General features: G+C 41.7%; 1 protein-coding gene across 3 annotated transcripts in view; it reads right to left on the bottom strand.

Moving 5' to 3' along the window:
- Positions 1-15,052, bottom strand: part of arhgef39 (Rho guanine nucleotide exchange factor (GEF) 39) — a 95,961-nt gene that overhangs the window by 27,201 nt on the left and 53,708 nt on the right. For all 3 annotated transcript variants that reach the window (XM_050036709.1, XM_050036710.1, XM_050036711.1), the window contains exon 7: positions 13,177-13,305. In XM_050036709.1, coding sequence (XP_049892666.1) covers positions 13,177-13,305 — 129 coding nt within the window. The remainder of the gene's footprint in view (positions 1-13,176; positions 13,306-15,052) is intronic.

Raw genomic sequence — 15,052 nt, 5'->3', positions numbered from 1 at the left:
TTTGGAAATACCTAATTTTCTATTTTAGAAAACAGTATTTTAGAACAGTGGTAAGAGTCTGGAAACATAAATATTTTTCCATACTTTATTTTTAATTTTCCATACTTTTTAATACCTGGAAATTGATCAAATTTATTTCCATACTTTTCCATACTTTCCATGCTTGCGTAGGAACCCTGCTGACCATCTGCCAGCAGAGGTCTATCAGCTGGCAGCACAGGGGGAAATCAAACACCGTTCATCTGCACACACTGCAATGACACACAGCTGGTTGAATCGTTTCTCTTTATGTTCATTGTCTTCTGTCTCAATCACCAGTGATGTGACGGTTCACTTTAACACTGTCATCTGTAGCCTGTAGTTCGGCTTTAGCTTCAAACTATCCTAATCCTTTCAACATGTTTTTGCTGATGAGTCAGTTTAACATCCTGCTTATATCCTTCAAACACATATCGTAGACCCCTCTGTCTGCTTCTCTTTGAAAACGTTTTTTCGTCTTTCCAATGATTTAATAATGTAGTGCAGTTAGTTACAGTGTGGGCTCCATGCAAGGTCTGACAGCTTGATGGACCACCACAAAGGAGCGGGGCTTCGAGAAGGGTCAGCTGACTTTATCCCATAACAGCTAAAATAAAACTTGGCTGCCGTCTGTTCAACAAGACTAACAGAGTGACAACTGTTCTCTAGAGAAAAGATCTTCGGAGCAAATACTTGAGGTCCTGATTTGTGTATGCTTATTATTGCACTCAACTTGTCATGCCTTATGCCGCTTGGTTCACTGTCAGGTTTTAGCCACAGGTTGTAAACATTATTAGGGTGACACACTAAAAGTTCTGCCATCTCAGCCAACAAAAGGTGATTTGAGATCTTCATGTTTTTTGGGGTTTTTCTTTTACGTTAAGATACTTAAAACTGTTGAAAGCTGAACCAGATTGAAATTTGGCCATAATTACAAAAGGATTCAGATTCAATAAAAAGATTTAATACTGAATTGGGATGTGATAAACTGCCACTTAACCACAAACTTTAAACCTGCATTTAGATTTACCACCAATGCGGGTCCATCCAACATCACTATGTCAGTGTAAAAGTGATAACAATCACAGTCTCCTCGGCATCAAATTGCAGAACTGCAGAGAATAAAAATAATGAGACAAACTAAGCAACACTGAATCGAAAAGATAAATGAGGACAAAAGGACAATCTAAGACAGACTCAGTGGGAGGTGGGCATGTTGGGGTGTGGCCGCGGAGGAAAGCTCTCATCTCTTTCACTGTGATTGGCAGCAGCATGATGATAGCTAATAAGCAAGAGGCTGACATTTGGATAGATAAGATGAAAATTCAGCCTGGGTCCAGTGTGTTTTTGTAATTGCCCCAGCCAGTAGCCTGTGATTGCAGCTAGCCTGAGTGGCCGGAGCTGTGCCTCTGGGGCTCAGAGAGGACATTTTCAGCAACAGACAAGCCTACTGAGATTAAGTGGCGGGGCCAGGCGGGGGTCAAATTGCTTTTAAAATGCCATGGGTCTCAAACGGAACAGTCGAGAAACACGCCGTGACTCTCTCAGGTGTTGTGTGGAGATTGGAGCAGCAGTTGTGATCGTTCTATTAAATATTATATAAATAAAACCCTGCTTGAACCTTATACAACTCTTTAAAGACACAGTAAGTAGTAGTCATTTTAATATGCTGTTACAATAACCAGTCAGACAAGACATCTCAACACTCAATTCAGGATGTGTTGAAAAAAAGACAACTGTAGTGGAAAACGTCTTCATGAAACAGATCCCAAGTTTGAACCCTCACCTCTTTCACAATTACCTGACAGACTTAGGACTTTGATCCTTGTGGTAACAGACATATGTTACTGGACAGGCCTATTGTCTGTTCTCTGAAGAGAGAAGACATTTTAGTATGTTGAAAGTAATGCTTTAAAGTTGTAGTTGGTAACTTCTGTAAAAAAAAAAAAAACTTTTTCTCATACCTGTTCAAACTGTCACTCTAACCCAACAGTGGCACATGAGACAGATAACCTGAGAAAAGAACATGTGCTTCCTTCTTCTCGTATTGCTTCTAAAGGTATTTTCAAGAATCCACCACGCCTGAAGGAAAACAACCAATCAGAACGGAGTAGTGCGTAGGGTTGTCACGATACTAAAATTTCAAACTCGATATCGATACCCAGGAAAATATTCAATACTCGATACCATTTTCGATACAGCAGCAAAAAATTAAGAGGCACGTCATTTTAAAATAAAGATCAGAACAGTAACATCAATGATTTTCCTTTATAATTTTTGACCAAAACTGGCTGCTCTGATCCTCCTGCAGCTGCGCTGGCCATATTACAGCAACAGAAATGCGTGCATGCATGCACAGCAACGACAACAAGCCGAGTTGCAGCAAGGGCTCTGTGCCTGCCAGCGACAACAAGCCGAGTTGCAGCAAGGGCTCTGTGCCTGCCAGACGCTGCCTGCACAGTGCGTGTCCATCGGACCCGTCGCGCGCACCCGACAGGCGCTGAGGTGGTGTGCACTGTTAGTATCGATACTTTTGTAAATTAGTATTGTATCCGGATACAACGTTTGAGTATCGATACTTTTGACAACCCTAGTAGTGCCGGTCAAACTGTTTAACTAGGCATAGCTGATCAAGTATGAATCAAGATTCTGTTAGTGCATTGCTTATTTCTCTCCTTAACTGTTTTCAGAAACATATTTTAGTGTTCTGTTTAGCTGTAAAATGAGAAAGTTTGCTCCTGCTGGAGGGCAGTGCTGAAAAATGAAACAAACACAAAGTGCCAAAAACTGGAGCTCCTCTAATGGCCACTTGAGGCTGGCTCAAGAAACCAGTCAGTCCCCACAGACCACCATGTCAAAGTGCCCAACTTTACAGCAGAAATAAACATTTGAACAACATGGTACAAAGAGAAAAAAAATCAGTTTTGGTCTCTATAGGTAATTTTAAAAGGTCAAAAAGCGAAATCGTTTCACCGATAGGTTTGCTGTTGTGCACTGCCTGTAGACCAAAACAAAGTGTGTCATGAGCCACTCCTCCCTCTACCTCTGCTCTCCACCCCCCACCCCCTCACCCCCCACTCGCCTTGTCTAGCAGTTAGCGATGTCTCGGTCTCTGCTGTGTTTAGCTATTCCCCTGCCTACTTCAATGATGATGGTACCTGTAATAAATGTAATATATTTGCTGAGATGGAGGCGAGGATCAGTGACTAGAGGAGCTGGTAGAAGGGCTCCATAGCTGTAAGTTACTCCAGTAGCCGGTGGCAGCCGACTCGGCTAGTGCTAACACCGGGAGCTAACGCTAACGTTCCTCCTCTTCTCCGTGAGCGGGCAGCTGGCTCGCGGGCTGCCCGCTAGGCTAAAACATCGCTTCAGGTTAAAGTGGGAAGAAGCAGCGGGTTTATCGGGCAGCTGAGTGAAGCTGGGTGAAGTGGAGGCTGCGGAGGAAACACCGGGATGGGTTAATGTCCGGAGCTTGAGCAGCCCACGAGCCCGCCAGGCTGCCCGCCAGGCTCGCGGGCTGCCCGCTAGGCTAAAACTTTGCTCTCACTCACGGAGAAGAGTAGGAACATTAGTGTTAGCTCCCGGTGTTAGCACTAGCCGGGATCCGGCGATGGCTCTAGCCAAGTCGGCTGCCACCGGCTACTGGAGTAACTTACAGCTATGAAGCGCTTCTACCAGCTCTTCTAGTCATGGAGCCTCGCCACCATCTCAGCAAATATATTACCAAAATGTAGCCTCGCGGGCTGCACGCCTGGCTCACCAGGCTGCCTGCGAGCCCACCAGGCTGCCCGCGAGGCTACATTTTACAATGCTGATTGAAAATGTTAGCTGGGCTGCCGGGCTAACTTACTCACTTAACACAACCGTAACGCCTGANTACACCTCTAGTTCTTCACATAGCGATTTTTTAATTCCTTCAATCTAGAAATGATGAATTTCACTTATTGCTCCTTTAACATTCATGACAACTGTATGGGGGTGAATTTTTTTTATAACTCACCCGTTTACATTTTTTGAAAGCTTAAAGTTACGCATAATTAAGATCAGGCTGCTTTGACCAACAGGCTGTTGGCCATAAGTGACCTCAGCTTCTCAGTCAGGAACCCCTTTTACACTGCCAGATTTTCACGAATGTTGGGCCGCTTTGCCGGCAAGCTGCAAGCCCTCCTTGCCCTCGCAAACAAAGAGGCCATTAACCGTCAGATGACGGAGACGGAGGACGGGCCGACTTACAAGAGAATCGCAGAGGGACTGACCAGTCGCGGCTTCCCTCCCACGTCACTGTTTACGTCACACGCTGAGCGTGAAGACTGATTGGGCTTTCCTGCAAATTTGCACAATTCCTGTTGAAAAAGGGCTAGATTCACCCCTTGTACCTCCACAGCTCCAACCTCTTGCTCCAAAATAAACAAGATGGCTACAGCCAAAATGCTGAACTCAAGGCATCAGATGGGAGTCAACAAACCAATATGTGACGTCATGGTAGCTTTGTCTATCATTTTTAAATGAATTAATCTATACTTTTGACTCAACATTTTGTCAGCATGGCAGCAGGGTCACAAACGTTCTCATTAATTAGCTAAACAGTTTACTAAAATATGTTGAGAAAACATTTCAGATGAGAACTAGACAATGTAGTAACAGAATCATGATTCATATTTGAGCAGCGCTGCCTACTTTGACAGTGTGACCGCAGTTCACGAGCAGTGATAACTAAGTAGTTTTCCTTCAGCCATGGTAGATTCTAGGGGTGGGAATCACCAGAGGTCCCACGATACAATATTATCGGGATATTTAAGGCATGAAGAAGAACAGGAACAAGAAGAAGAAGAAGAAAACTTTATCTAGTAGACAGTAAAAAAAACAACTGATTATATTACTCTAGTCAGCTCCTAAAAAAATAATTTGCATTTGTAATAATAATTTATGTTATAAAAAAATTATACTTGACATCTGGGCATGGATATGTTATTGCCACACAAAAATATTGTGATACTATACTGAATCGATTTCCCCCCCACTCCTAGCAGATTCTTACTAATAGAAGCGAGGAGAAGGGAAAACATACTTTTTACAGATTATCTGTCTCATGTACTACTGACAGGATTTAGTGACAGATTTAACAAATGTGAAAAAAATAAAACAACTGTTACTTTAAGGTTTACAGTCTATGGCAAAGGTGATTTACTGAGCACATAAGTAAGCTGTAGCATACATACATTTCAGTAGGACTTTAATAAATGTATAACATAGCATTATTGTGTGATAACAGAATATGTTATCACATTTAATTCATGCATGGGCAGTAATGTGTTACATGTTTGCTCAAGCATCAGAGTACTGCCAGTGTCTAGTGTGCTGAAACTGATGCATTTCCAGTCGACATCAAGGGGGTGTGTGTGTGTGTGTGTGTGTGTGTGTGTGTGTGTGTGTGTGTGTGTGTGTGTGATTACACAGACACTTTGGAATCTCCCTCTGCTCCTTTCACTATTCAAAATACATCTGGGTAAAATAACATGAACGATAACCAAGTGTCTTAATGCCTGACGGCAACGATCCGTTGATGCAATAAGGAAAGACGTAATTCAGGTTTTTACTGTTTTCTTTTTAAAGGTGAATTGTAAATACATTTGATGCTTCTTTGGGAAGCAAACTGTAGTTTTCTGACCTTTAAAGTTTTCTCAGACATCTCCTATCAGACCCCCTGATAGACAAAGTTGACAGAGTCAGAGAGGTTGGATTATGCTCTGTGTACAGGAGTCTCTTTGTGGACCAGGTTCTCTTCAGACCCCCTGCATACATCTGACCATCCACAGTGCTTTGAGGCAGCAGCAGGTTCAAAGAGCAGGAAGTGCCAAGCACTCCTCTCCATGTCCAGGCCTTTCAGCTTCCCTTGTCAAAGAGCACCTCTGCTCTACTACAAAGTCTTTTGGGCTGGACGAGGTGGGGGGGCTGAGGAAGGTGGGGCAGGAAATAAAGATTGATCTACAAAGGGTCCTGTTCCCCCTGATGTGTCCGAAGCCAGAGGAATAAAAGAGGCAGAGGGCAGCTGCTGTGGCAGAGTGAGGGTCAGCTTTGGCATCGTTGGGTTTGGAGAGTCAACAGGCTTTCACTTCACTTCATGACTACACAATACTGGAGCCATTTTACTGTAGGTCAGAGATAAGATGGAAGTGGAACATTTTAAGATATTGATGATAAAAGCTAAAAGGTGAACTCAGTGGTATGGAGGAATACATCAAACTACAGCTGCAACGACTAATAACTATTCTCATTATCTGTTTATTGTAGGGCAGGGCTGGGCAGTGTATCCTTTTTTATTCTTTTATTTTCATTGCAATGTCAAAGTGACAAATCCACAAGTGGAACATGCAAACCATAGGCACTCCTAAGATTGATCTGAGAGACGCATACTCCCACATAAAATACCCTCAGAAAAAAAAAAGAGGATTCCTCTTTATTCCGTTCTTTAATTGCCATTTTCCTAAGTGTACTATGAGAAATGTCTTGATAAAATAATCTCAAGGCATTGCAGAGGTTAATTTTACCTGTGGGAATTTTTCCTGGAGCAAACAAATACACACAGTAAATACCTGAAATGAATATAACCACCTTTATTCAACACTCTTTTTTGCACAAGCCATGTATTGATATCCCCAGAGCTGTGTTCTGACCAGTCTTTTGATAAAATCTGAGTTCTCTTTGTCCAAGACCGAGAAAAGACCGATTAAAAATACGGTTGAGTCCGAGACTCGACCCTTCAAAAACTGGTCTTGAGACCTGTCTCAAGACGGATCTCTCACGGATATGTTGAAACTTTATGATTCAACAACACTGGGGCTAATGTGTCATTTGGTTTAGGCACAAAAACCACTTGGTTATGGTTATGTTTTGGCTCAAAATACCTGCTTTGGTGGCAGTCTCCCGGCTGGAAATGCAGCAATGTCTCAGTAAAAAGAAACCGCTTTTTGTGGCACTACCCTGTTAGAAAAACAGCGACAGATGGCTAAATACCAATGTTTAATGGCTAAATACCAAGTGCAAAATGCAGGTATATTTTCCGTTTAGCGAGTCAGTTTCGAAAGGCTATTTGCCACACTAGCGGGTAGATGTTTGTCCTGAAATAGTCATGTAAATCTGAGTCTCTACTGCATTTTGGCGTCATTTACAAGTGCACGCCTCTGCTGTGAGTATTGGAGTTTGATGCACAACATGTTTCCTCAGACATGATTTTAACATGTCGTGTCACAAAACAGACCATCTGAAGCACTCCTGGTTTTGCTGCACAATTTACCATGCAGGGCATCAGCTGATCAGCTAAACTATTACTTGCCACTGGTCTACTGGCTACTATTGGCTAAGGTGAAGCTCAGGGTTTTGAGTTGCACCAATATTATGAAGGTAATAAAATAATAGCATGAAATAAAAATACAAAACCTTCACTGGTTCCCACAGTGTCAATGGTGGGGCATCAAAGCTGTACTCCATCTGTTTTTTTACCTTTCACAATAAAAGCCCTAGAGATATGCACTACATCACTGCTTACTAGAGGAAACCTAATAACACACTGATGCTTTAGTGAGGAGTTTTTCAATATATTAAACTTATTTTGCTTAAAATTTTGCTCTGTCCTCTACTTTAAATTTGTTTATTCATTCATTTTCTGTAACCACTTATCCTGTCGGGGGTTTGTGGGGGGGCCAGAGCCTATCCCAGTTGACATTGGGTGAGAGGCGGGGAACACCCTTGACAGGTCGCCAGACTATCACAGGGCTGACACATAGAGACAGACAACCATTCACACTTACATTCACACATTCAGTCAATTTAGAGTCACCAATTAACCTGCATGTCTTTGGACTGTGGGAGGAGGCCAGAGTACATGGAGAAAACCCACACTGACACAGGGAGAACATGCAAACTCTGCACAGAGGTGTCCGAACCCCCACCCCAGATTCGAACCAGAATCCCTCTTGCTGTGAGGCAACAATGCTAACCACTGCACCAACGTGCCGCCATAATAAATTATTTTATTAACGTATTATTATTAATTTTGGAAACTGAACACAGACATGTCTCGCGAAAAAACAACAGGCTTTGTTATTTGTTGGTCTCAAACAGTGGTCTGTAGCTTGGCAGGCATGTTGCCTAGGTGTCACGCCACCCACCATCCTCTCCACCTTCAGCTCATACACTACGAGACTTTAAAAACCTTGAGATGATACATATGAAACATACAAATGTCTAACCTGACCCTATTGTAGGGTTAAAAGATGAACAAACACATAACGGAAAACGAGCCCAGTGAGAAACAAGCCTTCATCGATACACAGCTAACTCAACATCTGCACCAAATTTGACAGAAAATGATATGTCTGTCAAAGAAAACTTCCATGTAACTCTGTATGTGTGTGTGTGTGTGTGTGTGAGATCTGCCCCTCTCCAGCTACATAGCTACATTCCCAAACTTTTTTGGTCAGGAAAATGGGAAGCTGTAGAATAAAATACGCCTTTGGCAAAACACACCTTGTTACTGTTAATTGAGAAGGGGACTTGCACGCACAGCAGTCGATGTACTAAATAAGTGTATTTCCAATTCAGTAAGTGAATTTAAAAATTCAGGAAAAATGAATATATCCTTTTTCATTTAGCCACTAAAAACTAAAACACAATTCATGAACAAGTAATAATGTGAAATCTGAGCTGAATCAATATTAATAATGTCATCAAATCACAGTTGGATCAGATTACAGCCTATCATATTGTTTTAAATGTATCTGTGTGGTTTTTATATTGGATTGGGAACTGTGTAACTGAGAGGGAGAGATACACAACCTTAGATCTGGTTATCTGATTAACTGTTTAATCTATGAAATGTCAGAACACTGTATATAAAAAAAAAATAAAAAATAAAAAAGGCCATAGATAATGCCTTGTAAAATGCTTGTTTTGTCTGATCAACAGACTGAACATATTCAGTGCACAGTGATATTAAAAGGGAGAAAAGCGTCATATTGGAGGAGCTGGAACCAGAGAATGGTTGGTGTTTTTGGCTTGATGTCTTAAATGAGTGTTCATTGGGTAAATTTGCTGTCAATTAATTTCCTGTGGATTAACTGATAAATTCTCTAAATGTTTCAAAGATATTCAATGGATCTGTGCAGGAGAAGCGCTTTCAAAGGAAACATTTCATCATATCTGTTTCCCTCTAACTTTGTTTTAAACGTACAATAAGGCTTAATTTAATGAGGTTGTCTGATTGACATCAAGACACCTGAGGAAAAAAAACATAAAAATTCATAACACAATTAGGTGCAACAGTCAGGAACATAAAGGGACGTAAATTGGAAAAAATCAATGTGAAACGAGATAGAAAATGTGAGACATCTTTGTTTTAAATTGAAGGAACAGGCAGGCAGACACAAATCTGCGGCCTCCCAGGGAAACAGGCTGACTGTCTGCTGTATCGATGTCCCATTGATTCAGGCTTTGTGTCTCACAATCGCCCCCCTCATCTCCTACAGAGCTACTTAATATGTTTGAGGGGCTCCGACGCTTCTCATCTGTAAAAGGCAGAGCGCTTTTCTTTTACCCACATTAGAGGTGGTGTTGGTGGGGAGGAAGGAGAATGGGTCGGCGTGGGGTTGCGGGGCGGGGTGGTGGTGGTGCTGCTGCTGCTGCTCTGAAGTCTGCCTGGTGGGACCGGAGCTTTATTAGCTGGAAAGGAAGCCGGCAGAGTTGCGAGGGCCTGAGAACTTGGATGAGAGGAAGCTTTTGAAACTTCCCACATCGGCATTAGAGAGATGAGCTGCTATTCAGCGCTCGCTCCCAGCCTGCACCAACACATCCGGAAATACACACATTTAAAAAAAAAAAAAAAAAAAAAAAAAAAGAGCCTGCATATCCAAGCAAAAAAACACACACTCGTGGCTTCGTGCACACATGCATTCACTCGTATCCAGCAAACACACACACAAACACGCTTTGGCTTCCTTTTTATCTGCTGGTCCGCAAGATGAGGCTGGGCTCTAATTGGTCCTGGGGGAGATTGGCAGGGTGAGCGGAGCAACGAGGAGGCCAGACAAACAACAGGAGGGGGAGTGGCAGGAAGAAAAGGGCCACCGCACCACAAGTATAGAGGGAACCACAATGGAGGAAAAGAAATGAGCGAGAGTGAAGGCGTAATGAAGTGGAAAAGCATATTCGTTCACCTAAAATTATATTCAGTTATAAAGATATGCCTATGAATGGGCCAATATTTGCCTTGATGACTGCCATACCCCTATTGGCAAAGAAGATGACATTCATTGTTTGCAGTGGCCGACGTTTTTCTGTTGTGTCGCATCAAATTTGTGCCGGACTCAAGAATAACTGCATCTTGTCGTCCAAGGGACGATAGAAAATGGGTTTGGGATGAACAGAGATCTTCCCCGCAAGGCCTTTGGGACAAGAGGGTGCATTAAACTCACTACTGACGTGTCAGGGGATGCACTCTTTTGTTTCTCTGATAAGGCTACATTGTGAACAACAGTGACATCAGCTGGAGGAGAGCTGTTGGCTGTTAGCAGCCTGTGGTCAGAACTAAAAGGTAATGGAGATTGCATTTAGTTACATTATGATTCATATGCATTCAAGCTCTTTTAAGTAAAAATGAGTATTGGGCGTAGAGATGCACCGATCCAGCTTTTTCAATTTCGATACCGATCCTGATGCTGTGGCTTTGAGTATCAGCCGATACCCGATACCGATCCGATACCATGGTTGACCTAAAAAGCTATATACCTTTACATGTAGAACAGAAAAGACTAGAGGCATCGGGTTATCGATGACTACACAGTTCTTTCCTAAGATTAAATGAAACAAGATGAAACACATTACTGCAATGATGAACTATTTATGTTTAACAAAAATAAATAATTATGCAACAGCAGTTGAAATAGTGTGAAATACAGCAGATTCTCTCCTTCCCTCCATGACGTATGTCGCGTCACAATAGATTTTAAGGGAAAGGATCGCCTCAGGTATAGGTTGCATTTTCCGATACCCGATCCATCTATTTTGATGATATCAGGGCCGATATTCAATTTTCAATTTTATTTATAAAGCCCAATATCACAAGTCACAGTTTGCCTCACAGGGCTTTACAGCATACGACATCCCTCTGTCCTTAGGACCCTCACAGTGNTTCTGGCTACTGTGGTACAATATGTTGAAAGTATATATTAATATCTGACAGTATACATATGTGACAATATTCGATCCAGATATCGGATCGGTGCATCCCTAATTGGGCGCGGATAAATTATTACCTTATCACGATGTGTTCAAGTGTAATCTCGTAAAATTTTTGGCGAGAGACTTCAATAAATAGCTGATTGAAGGAAAAATTTGTTGATGTTTTTACAGTAATATAGATTTTACGACCGCGCAGACTCCACTCCACACACCAGTGTCACTCAAAAGACTGCTCGGCATGTATTTTTCACATCGCCATGACAGAAACGTGCAAGAATTGGAGGTAATGTAGTGTTTCACAGACATTTTTACAGGAAACTACAACGCAGAAGTGCGCTCAACTATGGAAGCCCGAATGACTGCGGACATTCCTCGTGGAGTCCGCTCCGCTTATGTGCGTCCGAGTCTGTGAGCACCTTAAATTAAAACCCTCGGTGCACACTGCAGCACAATCAAACAGATGCGCAACTCAGAGCATCAGAAGTGTCTCTGACACCAGACTCAGAGCGGCTCTGAGTGCTCTGAATGCGCTCGTGGCTCGTTGACGGGGTTAGTTTAAGGCCTGCCCCAAAAAACAAACAAACAAAAAAAAAAGCGCAGAAGCTTCGATTTTTTTCCCCACAATCGAATCCCGTGCCATCGAACAAAGCTTCGAAGCTTCGATTTTTTTGGGTCAGCCCTAATTAAAATATCACCAAAGTACTTTGAGTTTGAGCTACCATCTACGAGCTAAGCACACAGGTGCAGCTAATCAGACTGATGTCAGCGGGCAACTGCATCGCTAAAACCTGCAGAGCACATTTTTTCTTATTTTCGAGAGAGCAAATCACCACAGACCTGTGGATGAAACTAAATTGAAGATGAAGATCGGTTTTGGCTGATCTTTTTCTGTTGTATCACAACAATTTTGTACAGGCTATAAAGCAGGGCTCAAGATTAATGTGTGTCCTGATGACGACAAAAACGTGTTTGGGATAAACAGAGGTCTTGTGGGATGCGTTCTGGATAAAAGTACGCAGTAAACTCACTATTGTCATGTCAGGGGTCACTGGTAGAGATCTAGTTAACATTAAATGCTAGCTGTTAGAAGCTGGTGGCCAGAAAAAAAACAAGGCTGCATTGAGTTGTGCTGTGATGCATTCAAGCTCTATTCAGTAAAAATGAGTATTGGGCAAAGGTAAATTATAACTATCATGATGTGTTCACCATAATCTTGTAAAATGTAGTTTTGGGTGAAAAACTTGAGAAAATATAATTGTTCTAAGGAAAAATTTGTTGATGTTTTCACAGCAACATAAAATAGGTATTAGAGAGGGAATTACTGATTCATGATATGTAGTAAAAAGGCTTCTGATGGAATGTTGTTTTAAAGATTTTCATGAGAACGAAGGTAACAGTAAAAGGTGCTGCAAGAATTTGTAAGGTTAAAGTTGTGCTCACTCAAAGGTAGTGTAATAAGAGCTGAATGAATTTAAAACAGTTCAGTTATTTCTTTATAATGACGACTTGTTTTCCTGGCACAAAAGGGGGGATAAATACTAAAAAACAACAACAACAATTATTGGCACCTGCTATTGGCCAAATTGTTATTTTAAACATTGGTATTAACCCAGAATTTGACAATTGGGGCATCCCTATGCAATAATGCTCTATTAATAAATTGAGCTTGGTGTGATGTTTAAAATACTTTAGTTTCCTGCAGGAAGTCCAATGAATTCCATTGATTAAAGCATTCCAGGCGAGTGCCTTCAGAATGTCTCCATCCTAACTAATTTCCCTTTAGTTTATCTATATTTCTCTTGCTTCCCTCTCCACCCCAATGTGTCCCAAAGGAGGAAGAGCAATAGATGCAGAGAGAGGTAGAGAGGAGATGGAGGTGGTTCTTGGGGGAGATGAAAGGAATATGTGATCAGAGGCTCTAACCTGCAGCCAACACCTTCGTCTTTCGCCCCTTCAGCAGTTTCTGCACCCGGCACAGCTGCAGGTGGTTCTCATGGCGCCGGCTATTGTTCTGGATTCGCTGGGACACCTCGCATATCGCAGTCACCGCCCCTTGAGGAAACACACAAACATCTGCATTACCATACATGTGAGGATGCTCAGTGATTAAATCCTTTCCGATCAAACATATAATATCTCTGAGTATATCAGACCATCAGTTAACTGACAGTTTGCATCAATGTGATGAAGTACTTCATTGTCAAGAATGAATACTTACCTTATTTATTATAATTTATTTGATATATTTAATAAGCCAAAAACAGATATTGATGTCCAGAAAATGTACTGCTAGGCCTGTCACAATAACTACATTTGTTGGCCAATATATTGTCCAGGATTTAACTGTGATAAACAATATTACCGTCATTTTGAGACCATTTAATGTCACTGATGCAAGTACATTGCAATAAAAACGACATATATAATATATAATATATAATATATAATAAAGGATTTCATCTATGCCATCTACTTCAGAGGAAAGAGGCTCACTACGCTGACCATGCTCCAAACAAATATTTATGACTCTTAACACAAACTTATATTTAAATATTTGTGGTAATTCGTGGAAGATTATGACTTCTACTGCAGCCATCAGAATGCAAATACATTTAACGCCTACAGTACATACACCCTTTTCTGAGCCCTCCCCTGATGATCTCTGGCTACAACACATCTTTAAATAAACTTCGTTGACTTCAGTGATCAATACTAAATAAAGGAGAGTTCTAATTACGATACGTCAGCAAATATTTTCATTTTCTTACTTTCAAAGAAATGTTCCCAAATGTGGTAACTAACAGAGTGCGATCTGTGAAGCAGTTGGAATCTTGTTTAGTAACTCACTCGGCATCGCAGCCTGATTTTGCTTGATTTCATCAGCGGGCCCTTGCAGAAAACTTAACTTAGCTGTGCAAATTAAAATACCCAAACAGTCCTGACTGGGCCCAATGGTCTGCTGAGTGGGTCAGGCTGGGCTGTGCACTGTGTTTGAATGTGTGTGTAGGGACGCCTAAGCATGGTCATATTAATTAGAGGGATACTGGTGTCCACCCCAGCAGCCCTTGTAGCCCATAATCCATTGCCCTACTGTAAATCAGCTGAGCTATGAGGCTGTAACAGTATGCAAACAATAACAGCCCCCAATAAGCAAAGCTCATTTGGTTCAATAAACCTATTTTCCTCCAAGTAGTTATATTCCTCCAAACCATTCCCACCTGCAGCTGTTGGAGCTAAAGAAACACTCACAGTTGTAGAGCAGAGGTGCAATGTTGAGTTTCTTCCATCACACATGATCTTTGCCTGAGTACAGACGGCTGCAGGCAGCACTGAAACCAGATACAAGTTGATGGCCTGTAATCAAGTTAGTTACTGCATTAACATGAATCACCTGATATGACCAGCGTTTATCAATCAAACTTGTGAAAGTGACAGTTAGTGCATAGCTTTAAATAAGAAGCTGCTTCCTGAATGTTTTGCTGCGTGTGACTTTGATACAGGAGAACATGCTTTGCTTTCTGTTCCCTGCTATCAGTTAACATTGGTTTCTTTTAACCATCGTTCCCTAATCTGACTTTATAAAATAATGAATGTTGCCTTCAGGACATCACCCATTGGTTTGTGGTCTTCAGTTTTGTGGTCTTGACTTTGGATTTTTGGAACCAGAAGTGACCATACTTGAATGAGAGGGTGGAGATAACCCTAATGCTAGCTGCTGGACCTAATATATATTTAGATTGCTTCTCCCCAATTTCTCTTCAAGAATTGACCGCAGTGATTTCTTCATCTAAATCATCAA

Source organism: Epinephelus moara, chromosome 23 (genome assembly GCF_006386435.1).
Source record: "Epinephelus moara isolate mb chromosome 23, YSFRI_EMoa_1.0, whole genome shotgun sequence".
Taxonomy (NCBI): Eukaryota; Metazoa; Chordata; class Actinopteri; order Perciformes; family Serranidae; genus Epinephelus; species Epinephelus moara.
The sequence above is the reverse complement of the archived record's forward strand: the minus strand, read 5'-3'. Positions and strand labels throughout refer to the sequence as shown.